We start from the raw sequence: 15,403 nt of genomic DNA on the forward strand, positions 1-15,403 counted from the left end.
GAGCTACACACAGCCTTGGTCTCTCAGCTTAAACAACCCTGTTTTGTTGGATGTTCCTGTGGGGAACAGTGAAATGCTTTGCAAAGACCTGAAGCAACTGTGAGCAAGCTAGGCTGGAAACTAGAAGCAGAGACCACACTAGTGCAGAAATGAGCCCATGCAAGCACATCCAGCTTTTCTGCAGGTCTAGTTTTGGGTGCGGCATCAGTTTGATGGCCCACAGCTTTAAGGCAAAGGCAGAAGATTGGGAGTTACTCTATACAACTCAAATATTGCAGTAAGTAATCACTCCTTCCCAGCACATACATCAGGTAGCTGACAATACTTCTCTGGAACCCTTCCCAGCTGGTAATACCATATTCTAAACAAGTTCTTGTAATTCAAAGAACAAAAATACTCAGTGAAGCGTTACAACAGCTCTATCAGTAAGTCAGCTTTAACAACATTTCTACAATCTGGAGGTCCCAGCTGATTCTCATGACACAGTTAGTGGAACACAGTGCTCAAGTAAGTTAGGGAAAATGATTTCTAAATTCAGATTTAGAAATGATCACAGAGTACTGTCAACTTCTCTCATTCCAAAGTACTGTTTGAATTTAGAATGAGTCTGGGAAACTGCTCTTTGTTACAACATAAAAGCCATGGCCAAGTCTTTCAAAAAGGCTGCCAGAATTTGACTCCCACTAAACTCAGCTCAAATATTCTCCGACTTGTAGAGCTAGTGCTGAACGCTCAGTTTTTGTAAACCATCTTTCGTTGTTCAGCACACTGTGGCATGCTTCCTGTCAATATAACAGAAACAGACACCCACGGCTATACTCTCACCCCAGACCTGACAAAGGTATCTACAAAATTCCACATATTTTCATCTGTAACCCTGTTCTGAGCAGGCAGAACTAGGCTAGGGGAGACACTGGCCATTCAAGCGATACCCACCTGCACACTGTATCTGTATCCAGATACAAAAGCAATATGGAACAGAACATGTTGGGAGCATGTGTCAATATGAACTCACCTTACAAACCAAAGAAGCTGTAGTAGTTTTACCAACTCCAGGTGGACCAGAAAGTAATGCTGCTTTAAAACCAGTACCATCATCTTTGCCTCCAGTTTTACTGTTCTTCGCTATAAAAGAAGATTCCAGGTATGTATTACAAAACAAATGGCATACTTCTAAAGGTATCAAACATCATTGGATGTTTTTCCTTATTTAGGGCCTGATATTAACATCAAAAAATGCATATACGTCAGCATCCTAACTATTTGAGGAAAAGCAGTTTAAACCATCTTAATTTAAGACCTGCAGTGATTCTAAAATGAAAATAGAAAAAGTGCTATGAATGTAACACAACTATTTCAGCGATTTCCTCACAAACACAGAACAGCAAAAGAAACCATGCACCCAAACAAACTAAACCAAACCCCAAACACACCACAGAAAAATTCCACTACCCACTATGGTTGAAGTGAAACTTAAACACTATTTTAAACACAATTAAAAAAAGTCTATAGGATGACTCACTACACATGACATAGAGTTGTCATACATGTCAGGCAGAACAAGGACTTTAAAATTTCATCTCTTCCCCACACATGACAGCAGCAGTTTAGACGTGATGCCATCCTGTATTTTCACCGTGTGTACAGACAGGTTAGCACTGGCCAGCATTCTCTTGGTGTCAAATAATTCAATAGGCCATTTTAAACCATGGCTTCCTGTTCTGTTTTGAGGGGTGGGGAGTGGTAAGGTAACAACTGCTTCACCAAAATAAACCTCAGGCTCAACTGCTGCTAGAAATTCATTCAACTGAACCCTCAACTCCTGATTTCTAGAGCTGCTCTGCTATCTCAAAGGCCCATATTAGTCAGTGTGATTGGCATGGAGGAACACAGAGAAAAGTTAACCATGCTAGTCACCTTGTCCATCCTCCAAGGTATTCTTGTGCCAGTTTCTGAGCCATCGGAGCAGTTTATTGGCACAGCTTTGCTCACCCTGCTGTCCAATTACTGCCTTAAGAGATACAGGCTTGTATTTATCCACCCATAGCAATCTCTCTGTTCCATCTTCATTAACCTCAGAAGCCAAGTTCCCCTTCAGACAGGAGGCTTCTTTCTTTTCTTCAGTCTGCCTTTTAAAGTCTGTAAGTTTTTGCACAGCAGTGGTTTCTCTCCTGGCAGATTTGACAGTATCTCCTTTTTCAGGAGTTGACTTGTATTTTTTATTATCAGCTTCCCTTTTGATGGGGCTAAAATTCCTTTTCCGAGCGTCAGCTTTCTGTGGTGTCCTTTTAAGTCTTGACTCCGCTTTCTTTGCCTTAGGAAAATAAAGGTAACAAAGGGAAATTAAAGAAAAAAAAAGGCAAAAAAGCACACAGTAAATAAATGGGCTGTCTTTAAACAGCTCTGTACAGGAGTGGTTAAGAAAGTAACAAAACCCCTATGGCTCCAAAGAAGTCTTAAACACAAACAGAAAACTTTCACTTTTGATACTTTTAACCCAGAAGGTCAAACAGACAAGCACACGTGTTACTGGGACAGAAGGCCAAAACGCCTTTCACTTAAAGGCAAACCAAAGGGAAAAAAAAAAAAACCCAACCGACCAAAACCAAAACCTAAATTTAGAATAAACAAACCTCTGTTTCAGCTGCCAGCTCATATTTGGACTTCTTGCCTGGCATGGTTCGAATGAGATCAAACAGGCCGTCCTCATCAACAATTTTTGTCCCTAATGCTGATGCCTAGAGCAAAAGTAAGAATTAAAAGGGAAGTCAAGTTAGGAGTTACATAATTCAATTCAAAAGTCCTTTCCAGAAAAGACTATGTTTAGCAACCCAACAAAGAAAAATGTGTTTATACATCTATACACACACGCGTATGCATATAAATAAATATTTATGTATATAAATAAAAAACAAAACCAAGCTCTAAAACATTAGGCAACTTTTCCTTTTAACATGCGCTTTATTTGTAGTACTGACTTGTTCTGACAGAGATACTGACAATCAGTCAGATGTGAACAATTCAGAGTTTCACTTCTCTTTCGCTCAGGCACAGGAACACTCACCTTTTCACATTTAGATTGGCCGCAGTCTCGCCCCATAACCAGATAGTTTGTCTTCTTGCTGACATTTCCGGTGACTTTTCCACCATAACGTTCAATCAGAGACTTGGCCTCATCTCTCTCAATACACTCCAGAACACCTGTAATTACGAATGTCAGGCCTTCCAAGCAGTTTTCAGCTCCCTGAGAAGCAGAACATTGCAGAAAATGCCATTACCCGAAGCAATTCTACCAAATACCTCTTTACCATGAGCTTCTTTAACCCCCTACTATATCAAGTACCCCATAAACTTCAAAAATAAGCCTATCATACCTAGCTAGGTACTAGAAGTTCAAAAGCCATTAAAAGGAATAGTTAACCAACAGAATACACATTGTTTACCTGACCAACCATACTCATAACACTCTCTGCTTGAAGCACAGAATGTCAGTCAAACGAGCAACAGCAGTCTTCCAACTTTAAGACCAGTAACTATTATTCATTATCATGACTTCATAAACCAAGTACTGAATTTAATTTCTTAGTATATTTCCTTACATTTAGTCACTGCTTTGGATTACAATTTAGCTTCTTCCAACACATATTTCCTATTTGAAAAACACAGAAGTTTTTAAACAGTTTAGTTGATACTTGTTAGACCACTTCTAACAGTATGTCTATGATCCACTCCAGTTCTACATACAGAATTCTGGTGTAGCCAAACTTACCTGGGGTATCTCTTTGGAACCCAGCGCTCTTGGACCCTCACGATTAAGGAAGCTTCGGTAGGCTTGGTAATTGATTCGCTTCTTTTCAGAGTCCTCAGGACTTACAGACTTGGGCAGGAGAGAAAAAAAAAATTACTACACATATCACATATATAAACCAACAAAACAAACTCAAGCATTTAAAATGTTTAAGACATTTTTATGTACCTAAGGAAAAAGATCTAACACTTGTTTTTAATTTATTAACATGCAACACTTTTCCAGCTTTTTTTCCTGTTTTACAATTGTTAGGAGCTTAAAGCTTACCAGAATTCATATTCTTAAAAACTGCCCAGAAGAATCAAAGTACCAAGTTACAAGAGTGACACATAAACAGTAATAATGAAAAGTATTTTCCTGCAAAAAGAAAAAAAAAGGCTGACATTTCCTGGCAACAAAATTCACTTTGACAGCTCCTACCTCAGCCTTCTTGGGAGAAATTTTTTCCTTCTTTGGTGTTGTCTTCTCTTCTTTCCTGGAAGCAGTTTTTTCTTTTGATGTTAAACTTTGAGCACCTTTTTCCTTTTCAGCCATCTCTTCTTTTTGTTTCAGAGACGCAAGCCTAGAGCTAGGTTTCAAAGGCAAGGTCTTATCTGTCAGTTCTCTTGCTGTTCTACCATCAGATGACTGTGGGGATAAATGAGAGCCTTCTGAATTACGCTTCACAGCGTAATTTTCTGCTTCACCCGGTGAGGTTGTTGCTTTCACTTGAAAAGAGGCAGAGGCAAGAGAGCACATACATAAGAATGTATCTAGTTAATATTATAAATTGGTAAAATATTTTCTATATTCCGCATCCTACCTCTTTCTGATTGCTTATATTTTTCTTTCACATTAGGACTGCTCTTGATGCTCAACACTGTTTGCTCTCCTCCTGAATCTTTCCGAGCCTAAATAAACACACAATGCCAAAGTCAGAGATCCATGTCCCAAGATACTATTAAGTCCAGATCCTCGAGTTTTCCTACTGTTAAGTACAACAGACTGAATGACATCTAACAAAGCTGACCTCTAGGACAAGTCAGAATGCAATCTCTATCACAGGCAGGCAGATAGCAAATTCTGAACTCAGCCACGCACATAAAATCCTTAAATCAAAGACCAGACAGACTTCCAGGTTACAATAAATTTACTAATACTTTCTAAATTCATATTAGCAACCCTAAATTCCAAGAGCCTTGCGGTACAACCCAGCAAATATCTTACTGCGCCTTACACCACAAGCTATGAGAACTGGGAAGATTCCCACCACTGGGGTTAGTCTCAAAACTCTCAAGATTCCACCTTTCCCCTTCTTTCAAAGCAAGGGGAGTATTCTCCTTCCTTTTATCACTCTTCAGCTTGTGCCATTGACTTATTTTACTCAACCTAGTTGTTCTGAACCAACAGAGCTATGGTGGATCTAAAGCATATCCTCAGCAACACGCTTCATTCCATTAGAACTTGGCATTAAAATTCCATTTCAACAGAAGCAGACAGCACAAAGGTACAGTAATGCCCGCTGTCTGATTAGGAAGGACACTATTTACTGAGTGAGGAAAATCCAGGAGGAAAGTACAAATAACAAATGCTTTCTTAATGTTTCTAATGTATTTGCATAGAAGTCTTAACCCAAAGGTTAGGTGTCTAAGTAAGAGTATTCCCTGTAATCCAAATTCTAAAAAATAAAAATTAAAAAGAATTAAGAATTCAACCTTTCTCTTCTGCGGTGGTTCATCCAACATGGCCAAAGTTCTGGCAAATTCTTCATCTTCATGCAGCTGCCTCTCCAGCTAAAAAAAAAAAAAAACAAAACCAAAAACATATTTTTAGGCTCATGTCTGACAACTTTTAATTCTACTACAGTTTTTTAAAACTCTATTTGCTGTTGAAGACAAAAACTTTATCTAAAGTGAGGCAGCACATAGCTGGAAAAAGTGCATCCTACCAGAGGCAAATTTCTGAAAACAGCACTAAAGAATTACCTGATTTCCCAAAAAGAGCCTGAAATCTAGCAAGAAAAATCCAAAATCTGGTTTGGATTTGTTGCACAAGAAACATTAATAAGCTCCTATCATCTGTTTTCAAAGAGGTTTTCTGTTCCTTCGTATGCTTTATTGTTGTATGTCCTTTCCATTTAAAAAAAGAATATCAAAACTTGAAGGCAGGATGTGACAACAACCAGCGTGCACTGAGATCCAACCTGCTGTCTTTAGAAAACTTCCAAAAGCAGTCCCAAGAGGCAAGCAGAAACAATGCCTGCTAAATATTCCGGTATCTCAATAACGAATGTTTTATTCTTATTTACTGCTAGCAACACACATGAAAAAATTCTGGCAGTTTTGGAGAATTCAGCTACTGCCCTGGGCCCAGCTCTGGGCACCAGTTCTATTTACTTTATGGAAACAAGTACTTTTACTTTTCAGTGTATCTACTTACACTTGGGCAACATGGTCTAGTGTAAGGCGTCCCTGATCATGGCAGGGAGGATGGAACCAGATAATCTTAAGGGCCTTTCCAATCCTAACCATTCTGTGATTCCATGTTCATTTCAAATGAAAAGCAATACCTTATTTTTCCTGACACAGTGTTTACATTCTAATTAATAAAAGCCAGATTCATTATACCTTGGGGGGGGGTGGGAGGGGTGTCAAGAATGAGATTAAGTTTTTGCGTGTATTATATATTTATTTCAAGTGATACTGAATAATATTATTGATAATAATAAAAATATGTTGATAATATTATCAACATATGGGAAAAAAACTTTTTCCCAAAAGCAAGTAAATATGTATGGCAAGCATACCTTTTCCTCATATTAGCATTAAATCAAACAGGGAAGTTTTTCTTAAGTACAAGAATGATGACCAATGAAACAAATCATGGATGGCAAAGGGTTAATTTTCACTCCAAGTAATGAGAAAAGTGGGAGTGGGAGGGGAGGAAGAAGGATATAGAATGTGAATTCTGTGTCAAAACCAGCATTATACAGACATCAATTCATTGTCTGCACAGGTAAGAGAAAGTCTGAACAGACAGAAGACAGATTAAGTAAAATGTTATTATGTAACTTAATGACCATAAAAATAACTGTGTGAATATGTTTACACATACGCGCTCAAGTTAAGTATACAGATGAATTTTATGACACTTACTTATATCATACATGGAAAGTCCATCCTAATTTCTTAATAAAACCAAATTTAAATTAAACAAACTTCACTTCATTGAGAGAAGCAGATTTAGAGAGCTTTTACCTCAGAGTCTTCTTCAAGCTGCAGTTGCCTAGCAATGGCCTCATCATTTAGTGTACTGTCTCTGCTCTGTGAGGGCTATATTTAAGAGAGGGAAAAAAAGAAAAAAGAAAAAAGAGACCAACAGTTCAGTTTCCCCAATATTGCGTTAATTATAATAATCTAATCTATACAGATTCATTCTGTATACTTCTAGAAAAGGACTGGGAACGAGACATGCAGCATTTTATTCCTAGCTCTCTAACCTAAACATTATTAAACAGGGCTGTTCCCAAGAGATTTTTATTATTCAAAACAAAACCATGCTATAATATAAATACCTAATTTCTTCTAACAATGCTGAACATCTCTGAAGCTATCACAGTTGGCCTGCTTGAAAGAGAAATCAGTAACTACATTGTGCATTGTTAATTTCCTCCATACTTTATTTGGTACTTTTTTATTCCCTGAATATATGTGGCATCAAGCTTGAGAAAACAACCTCCTGCCCTCCACTGCCAACTGTAAACTACCCGGTCCACTAACTAATCTCAGAAAAATACTTAAGTCACTTAAGAAGCAGCAATAGGGAAAAATACTACTTTCAGCTTTGTGCTATCTTCTCAAACACAGAAATGCAACTCTAAACTTGCATTTGAGGACTTAATATGCCTGCACATATCATCAAAATAGAACTAATACTTGAGTGGCCATTAAAAAGTAACATTAAGTAGGACAAGCAATTAAGTACCTCCTTGCAGTCATTAAATTGGCCATCCGATCTGCTATCAGACACATGAGCAGCATACAGCAACATCATCAGTACTCACTTCTTTCCTTTTACTTGCTACCAGTTTCTTTTCTGATCGCTGGACACTACTTGTCCCAAAGTAATCAAGTGCTGAGGTGGGAGTCTGTTTCACTGGAGATAATGGTTTGCTTTTAGCTCGTGGTTTTACATCTTCCTTTTTCACTGTAGCTGTTCCTGGACAATTGATTGCTGATGTCCCATTCTCCTTTGGTTTCAGAGAAATTTTTTTATTGACAAAGTCATCTTCTTCATCTAAACATGAAGAGTATTCTATTATTTCTGGTACACAGAACTGATATTCTTACAATGGAACTATCAACAGAACTATTTTGGCAGACTACATCAACTGAGATACTAAGAAAATATTACAGGTGTTTAGAAGTTATGTGAAAAAAAGGCTGAGTTGTATAACACATAGTGTTTAGCATCTTTAATAACACAGCTCCATTCATAAATAGATTGAGTACTGAAATAAAAACACATAAAATTTGTTACTTGTGTTCATACATTACCTCTCACTTAGAGAGGCCTGCAAAGAATGCCTTACCTTCTTACGTAGGGAAGACTATAAACAGGAAATCCAGGTCACTGGAACTTGAACCCTCTCCTTAATTAGCACATGAAACTGAACCACACAACTGTTCCTTCACACAAAATGTGAAGTACAAAGCTACATTGATTTTATTACTTTATAGTATGCATTAACTGAGCAGCTAATATAGGATTTGCAGACATGTATAATCTAAAGAATCAATCGATACTACACTATAAACCAGGGGAAAATACTATGCATTTACAATGTATTTATGAAAGCTTCTTGTATAATCTTACTAGTTATTTTTAAGTACTGCTCATAGTTTATGAATGTTTTAGAAGAAACACTTCAACACCTTTATACTTTTTCCCTTTCAGTCTGAGATTCCATCAGCTATTCTATGTTCTCTATACTCCTGCACTTAAGCACACTCTCCTTCCAATGCAGTCAAAACCATCTCAGGGAAATACAGCCATTTCACAGAAGACAGAAATCAAACAATCCAAATGCAAACAGCATGCAAAGCAAGCTTTTCAACTTAAAAGGAGGAAAAGTGGCACACACAGTCTCATTAAGAATTAGCCCACAGACCACTGAACAGAAGAAAGACTCTTTACAGACTTTTCTATAGTAGCCAGAATGTGATCATCATTCATCATGATTCATCAGCAATAAAAAAGAGAAGGAGGGTCTGATGGCCATTCATTCATTCTGGACCCAAACTCCTCACCCAGCCCATCAATCAACAAAAAAAAATTATTACCAAGAACTTCAGAGTGCTGTGTCAGGTTGTGAAGTCTTACTGACAGTTACACAAATGAAACTCTTTATCACCGAGGCATACAGAGATCATTGCCAAATCATCAGACCAATACGGCAGCACAGAAGACAAACGTCACTGAGCAAACTTCTAGATCAGTGATAAAAGCACTTTCTTTGTGAACTCTTCTAAAAACTCAAAGTGTGCAAGGGTTAAGAAGCAAACTGCAAGAAAATCCCCAAAATGAACATTAGACACAAAGAATAAAGCACAAAGACTTGAACAGAAACACAGGATATCTCATTTACATGCCTGTAACTGAAGTCTGGTTTTACTTTTCTCAAAATAGAGGTATTTCAGACATTGCCATCAACATTTCATAAACACTGAATGTTCTAAACACCTGTTTTATAACTGAACTTTGACAGTATTACCACATTCATTCTCCAGTCACCTCTAATTTAAGCCCCCATATTTCTTTGCATACAAAAATTTGTTTTCTTAATCTCTTTGCATACAAAAATGTTTCCTTAATTCCTAAATTTAGATTATATGTGTGTTATATATAATTTGTTATATACTAGACAGAGATAGAGGAAAACAAATTTTTTGTTAATTTCACCTTTTCTCAATGGATGGTAGTAACAACAGTGTTTTAGCCATCAGGCAGAATTTTCTGCTGCTGAACACTTAATGCTAAGCAGAATATAACAAGTACTAAGGGGAATCCTCACTATTTCTGAGAGAGAAAAAAAATTCAAAGAAAAATAAAGATCTGTCTGGAAGGGAGGAAACAGGTTTAGCAGTTACATCAATAATGCCTAAAGACAAAAATTTATCTACACCAAAGTGACATTTTTGCCAATTTACAAAGGAATATATGGAAGAGAACATTCAAGCCCATGCCCCCAGTTGAGAGGAGTGGGTTTTACCACGAGGCTAAAAGCTTTACATTCTCAACACCCTTTACTTTCCCTAGGCAGCCGCAAATCTTACTGCCACTTGGCTCAATTTAACAAACCATTACACATGTGGGAGATTTGGACATTAAATGCTTTAGACTACTAATTTACAATAGTTTGAGCTCTGTATAGGAGACCGCTTATCTCAAACTTACTTCTAGAAATATTTCTGCTCCTTTTAAATTTTTCAGTTTAACAAGAAAATACATTTGCAGGAGTAAAACGTACCTCTTAGTAGAAATCAACAGTTAATGTAGACAGAATTGCATTTATTTGTCTTGGAAAGAAGATACAAATCCTATTCTCCCTCCCCGACGCCCAGATTTTCTTAAGCTAAGGACTGTTCCATGCTAAAATCAAATCTTTACCCATCACTATCGTTATCAGAAGACCTCGTTCACTCAAGTCATTTAAATAATGACAAAAACAACAGGATATTGCTTTCTCTCAAGTAGAGAGAAGCAGAGTAAATATAATTAGGTTTTAATTAAAAAGAATGTGGATTTAAGTCATTAATGATACCAGTACTAAGTATTACCAATAACAGAGCTCTGCTTTAATTATACCCTTCCTAGAAACGACAGGATTAGAAGCATTTATTGACTGCAAGCAGTGGCTGAAAAAGGACAAGAGACAGCACTTACGAACAGCAGTCTATATAGAAAAGGCAGAATGAGAACGTGAAAGTGGTTGCTGAGAGGCAAAAGCACCCCAATGCTATTGAGTGGATTTTAAAAGGGGACAGGTACTCAGGCTCAGGAAATTCATAGGCAAATTTGTGATGTGCTTATCTCCAGGCTCCCCCTTTACTTCAAATACACCAACTTTTTCATTGAGACCTTCACATTCCTTCCTTGAAATGAACTGCTCCCCCATGCCTACTGCCACAGAATTGAATAGCAAAGTTAATCAGTTGTACACTTTCAGTTTCCTTACAAGCATGAATGTGACATTACAGCCATTGAACTGTTGCATATTTACAACTTGGAAAATATTTAGAGGCCTACTATTGCTGCTGTACTATTCAGGTCAACGCTTTTCAACACATGACCTGTAAAAGGAGAAGAATTCTCACACAAGCAAACCAATAATCTGTGGAAAAATAAAAGTGAAAATTCAGATTTCAGCTTATAAAAATTGTAGATTAATTGCATTCTTACAGCAAATGCTAGGTAAACAGTTCAGATGCCTCACATGGAGGCAAGGACTTCACAAAGTCAAAACAAGAAATCAATTTTACCAACTAGATTACTTTTATGTTGCAAAATCTTTGTATAAAGATTCTATAATCTTTGTATAAATCTTTTTTATAAATAAAAATAAATCTTTTTGTATAAAGATTTGTATAAAGCAGAGCAAGACTATTCCAAGAACGGTACTTCCTGTATACACCGACACATTACGTGCGTGTTGTATCCTGAAAAAATATCCTGAGCATACACATTTGGTTTGTTCCAGGATTTGCTCTGAATTAAAAATACAAGTCAAGACTATGTATTCTAGTCAACTTTTCTGGATGTGACAAACAGAAAGCTAATCATGTGATTAATGGAACAGACAGGCAGGACAACCAGGAGACTGCTTTTAATTATTTTAGATGCAAACACTACACTGAAGCAGGGCCCTATTATGCCAGGCAAAGTATAAGGACTAACTTCCCTAGCAACAAACAACAACTGTTAAACCCTGGAGGCTTTATTCTTTTATTCTACGACATTAAAGCACATCTAGCTGTCATTTTATACTGTTCTAGCAGTAGCACAATTCAGTTAATAAACTAATGTCTGCGACCCACCTGTAACTGTTTGTTATTCCTCTGCCTCTTTCCTAGTCTCACCCTTTCCCAACAGGGTTTCACCTATTGATTACAGAGCAACATCTGTGGCTGCTTCCTAATTGAGCTCTCTCAACATTACCTAGGCTGCTTTAAACATTTGTTTAAATTCACATCACTTTAAAAGGCTGATACTAGGGAATTACCTCAGCCAATCTAAAAAGGGAGCAATCTACTGCAGTCACAATGGTGACAAGCAGCACAGGGCAGATCCTCAGATGGCCTTCGGAACAACATACTTTATTCATTTCTTATTTCTGTACGGTTGAGCTCCTCACCGGTACAGAATATAACTCCCTGGTTCCTACGCTGTTTAGAACGCAATTTTTTTAAAGCTGAGACAACCTCTTACTATGATGTTACAAAAACAATTCCAAATATACACAGGTCATCTACAGGGTACAAATAACTCGTACTTGTTATGATAAATGTAGTTAAGTTGGTAGCAGGTCTTTTTTAAGCTTCCTCATCACTGAAAAACATAGTAGCTTTTACATTTAAAAAGCCTGGTTTGTACAGTAATTGGATTTTTTTAATGTCATTTCTCAACAAGCTAAGTGATTTTAGATGTACTACAAACATGCACTTAAAACCACTGTTCAGCAAAGCGTTAGCATTTTGCCTGTATCAACATGTCAAAGTTTCATGATGTTATAAAAATATAAAGCTTACCTGAACCATTCCAGCTTCACTCCCTGAAATGAATTCACTTTTGCATTTACCAATTATCAAAGGTTATTTCAAGTTGCCTCTCTCACATTTTTTATTTTAAAAGAAAAAGGTTGTGAGATCTAAGACCTCAATGCAATAACTGCCACATCTAACTGTCATTATATAATTTAATGCCAAACTACATAGCCTCTGATACCCTTTTGTTCAATATATACAAAATAAAATTATTATTCAAATATGTATACTTATCTTTCACTAACATATTCAGAAAGATGTTTTGGGAGCATTAAAATATCTGAGGAGGCTGAATATATTTAAACTGAAGTTATCTTTATCTGCAAAACCATCGCTTACCTCAACTCCTTCTAAATGTAATACACTTGCCATACAAACTGCTGCGTATATTACCTTGGTATGCAATTAGAAGTTATTGGTTCATTAACTTTTCCCAGTTTATTAAAGAGAGTTTTAGTCACTCAGACTGGTTCCTTTTACCGTAAGAGCAGCTTTATCATTTCACAGAAGGAGATCCAAATCCCCACATTGCAATGAAATTTCACGTTGCAGTTCAGTTGCCTAAAGTTACCTACATGACAGCAGTAGTCAGCAATGCTAAATGAATAATAAGGAAACAGGGGGAAAAAAATACTTGAAAAACATCCAGCCAAGTATGAAAGCATTTCTCTTTTGCAGCTGCAGCTCAGGGCAGCTCAATGTACTGAGCCACTCAGGACACAATGCTCTGTTTCACACGAAATGAACTAATCTAGCCAAAACAAAAAGGCCTCTTTTACATTTTCAACTAATCCAGCAGACGAACTGAATGAAGATCAGTTACTCAAGCAGATCAGTAAGGAGACGTGCAGGAAGTAAAGGAAGAAAAAAGATCTCCAAGCAAGCAGAAATAGGCAGAGGAAAGCAGCAACATCTTGAACTAATACAGCTGCTGCTTAAAGAGACACTACTCCAAAGAATGAACCTGCCAAGTGACATCAGAACAATACACTCATGTTTACGGCGATTTATTTAGTGCATGACAATCTGTGCCAAATACGATAAAAGTTTCAGAGAAAACTTAAGAATGATAGCTTAAGACAAGACATTCCAATACCAGATTCAATAGAAAACATAAACTATCTCTGAGAACTGAAAAAGCCAAATAGATGTAAATTTATTTCAAAATAGCAAAACTGAAATGGCTCTGGTAAGCTTTACGTTTTCATAACAGCACTGAACTTTCCTATTATGGTTCAGGGCTGCTTGGAGGGATATCATTTTATTTTGCCTTTAAAAAAAGCTTGCGGCAGTAACAGGTTAATGCTGCACTATTTCAGAGATTTAAGTCACAACACTGTCAAGCAGACCTCTAAAAATTGCACTGAGGCTTATCAAAGAAGCAACACCACATATAGGATATTTCAGGGGTTTAAAAGATTTTTTCCAAAAGAAATCTTGGAGCCTTTAATGAAAAAGGTGAACAAGCGATAAGAAACTTTCACACTGAGATTTTTACAGCAACAATACAATAAAATTGCACTGTCGTATTACTGATTAAATGCAAAACTAAGTCTTCACCAGAAAGCTTATTAAAAAAATTGGCACACTTACTAAAATTTTATTTCAAATCATCCTGCATGTGAGACCACAACTTAGGAGAGGTAAGAAGTCACTGCATAAGCACTGAAAAAAAAACATTTTTCTATTCCAAGTTATAAATCCACACTGTTTTAACTATATTTTTTAACCTGAGTAGATTCTTTAAAGGATCTACATCTGAAGTCAAGGTCACTTTTAGTTCTATGGTCTATATAAAGCAGATTCTGTGGTTTCCTTAACACACTGCTTTCAGGTTAAACACAGCTTTGTTCCACATTAAAGGGACTAGGCAAAGCAGAAAACAGTACACTCATTCTAAGAGATACAGGGAATTCTAAACAGGATTTTGCTAGTTAGCTATACTTTTAACAATGAGCCTTTAAAATAGCTTTATAGAATAGAAAAAATTGCAACCTTAACACCTAGCAGTGTATTCCAGAAGACTTTATTAGCGCTCACCACAGTAATAATCACTGCAAAAGGAACATTTTGATTGCTATATCAAAAAAGTCCAAAGGACAGAACATTTTCAGCAAGTGCTATGGTTCATTTTTTGGTCTCACAAAAATATAAAATAAATAAGTAAATAGAAACTAATCATCACAGTCACAGAAAGTTCATACAGGATGGTGGGAACTCGGGAACTTCACCTGTCTAATTTTATCATTTAAATGCAATATACTGAATGGTTAACTGAAGTTTATGGTATTTCTAAGCAAAGGTCTTCTGTGCAAGCACTGAGGAAAAGAAAACAAACCAATCAGTGGAGAAACTATACAGAAAACAACTTGAACCTCAAGAACTTCAGGAATTCTACTTTCTCTCTTCTGAAAACACTGCATACTTCAACGCAAAGATCTCAATGTGTTTTCACACGCTCTGTGAACATAATTAAAAGCTGCAAAAAAATTAGTCTCCTACATCTTCAATTTTTTACTACTAAAAAGTTGCAAATTAATTTAGAACACTGTAGGTGCACCACATAATACCGGTGCCATAAAAAGAGCCCACAATAAATTATTGTGAACTCTGAACCACAACTGGATGGAGGGGGGGGAAAGGAACGACACAAAACAAACCAAAACCAAAGCTACCTGCAAATAACTTACTTGTATCCATACCACTTAAATGCCTACAATAACTATATGAATTACTTATGTAGTAAAGAACAATGCATTGCTTTGTTTCAGTGGCATAGCAACCTTGTAAACAA

At 36.8% G+C, this 15,403-nt stretch overlaps 1 protein-coding gene across 3 annotated transcripts in view; it reads right to left on the reverse strand.

Annotated features, from left to right (window-relative positions):
- The window catches only part of RFC1 (replication factor C subunit 1), a 37,669-nt gene that overhangs the window by 8,046 nt on the left and 14,220 nt on the right, over positions 1-15,403 (reverse strand). For all 3 annotated transcript variants that reach the window (XM_061379685.1, XM_061379684.1, XM_061379683.1), the window contains exons 5-14: positions 7,851-8,083; positions 7,045-7,119; positions 5,503-5,580; positions 4,611-4,698; positions 4,229-4,515; positions 3,770-3,877; positions 3,065-3,244; positions 2,634-2,738; positions 1,918-2,314; positions 1,016-1,125 (exon numbers count right to left, since the gene is read on the reverse strand). In XM_061379685.1, the coding sequence (XP_061235669.1) occupies positions 1,016-1,125; positions 1,918-2,314; positions 2,634-2,738; positions 3,065-3,244; positions 3,770-3,877; positions 4,229-4,515; positions 4,611-4,698; positions 5,503-5,580; positions 7,045-7,119; positions 7,851-8,083 (1,661 nt within the window). The remainder of the gene's footprint in view (positions 1-1,015; positions 1,126-1,917; positions 2,315-2,633; positions 2,739-3,064; positions 3,245-3,769; positions 3,878-4,228; positions 4,516-4,610; positions 4,699-5,502; positions 5,581-7,044; positions 7,120-7,850; positions 8,084-15,403) is intronic.

This window comes from Neopsephotus bourkii, unplaced genomic scaffold (assembly GCF_033783945.1).
Source record: "Neopsephotus bourkii isolate Nb327-2 ecotype Australia unplaced genomic scaffold, CSIRO-AGI_Nbou_v1 NB_1780, whole genome shotgun sequence".
Classification (NCBI taxonomy): Eukaryota; Metazoa; Chordata; class Aves; order Psittaciformes; family Psittacidae; genus Neopsephotus; species Neopsephotus bourkii.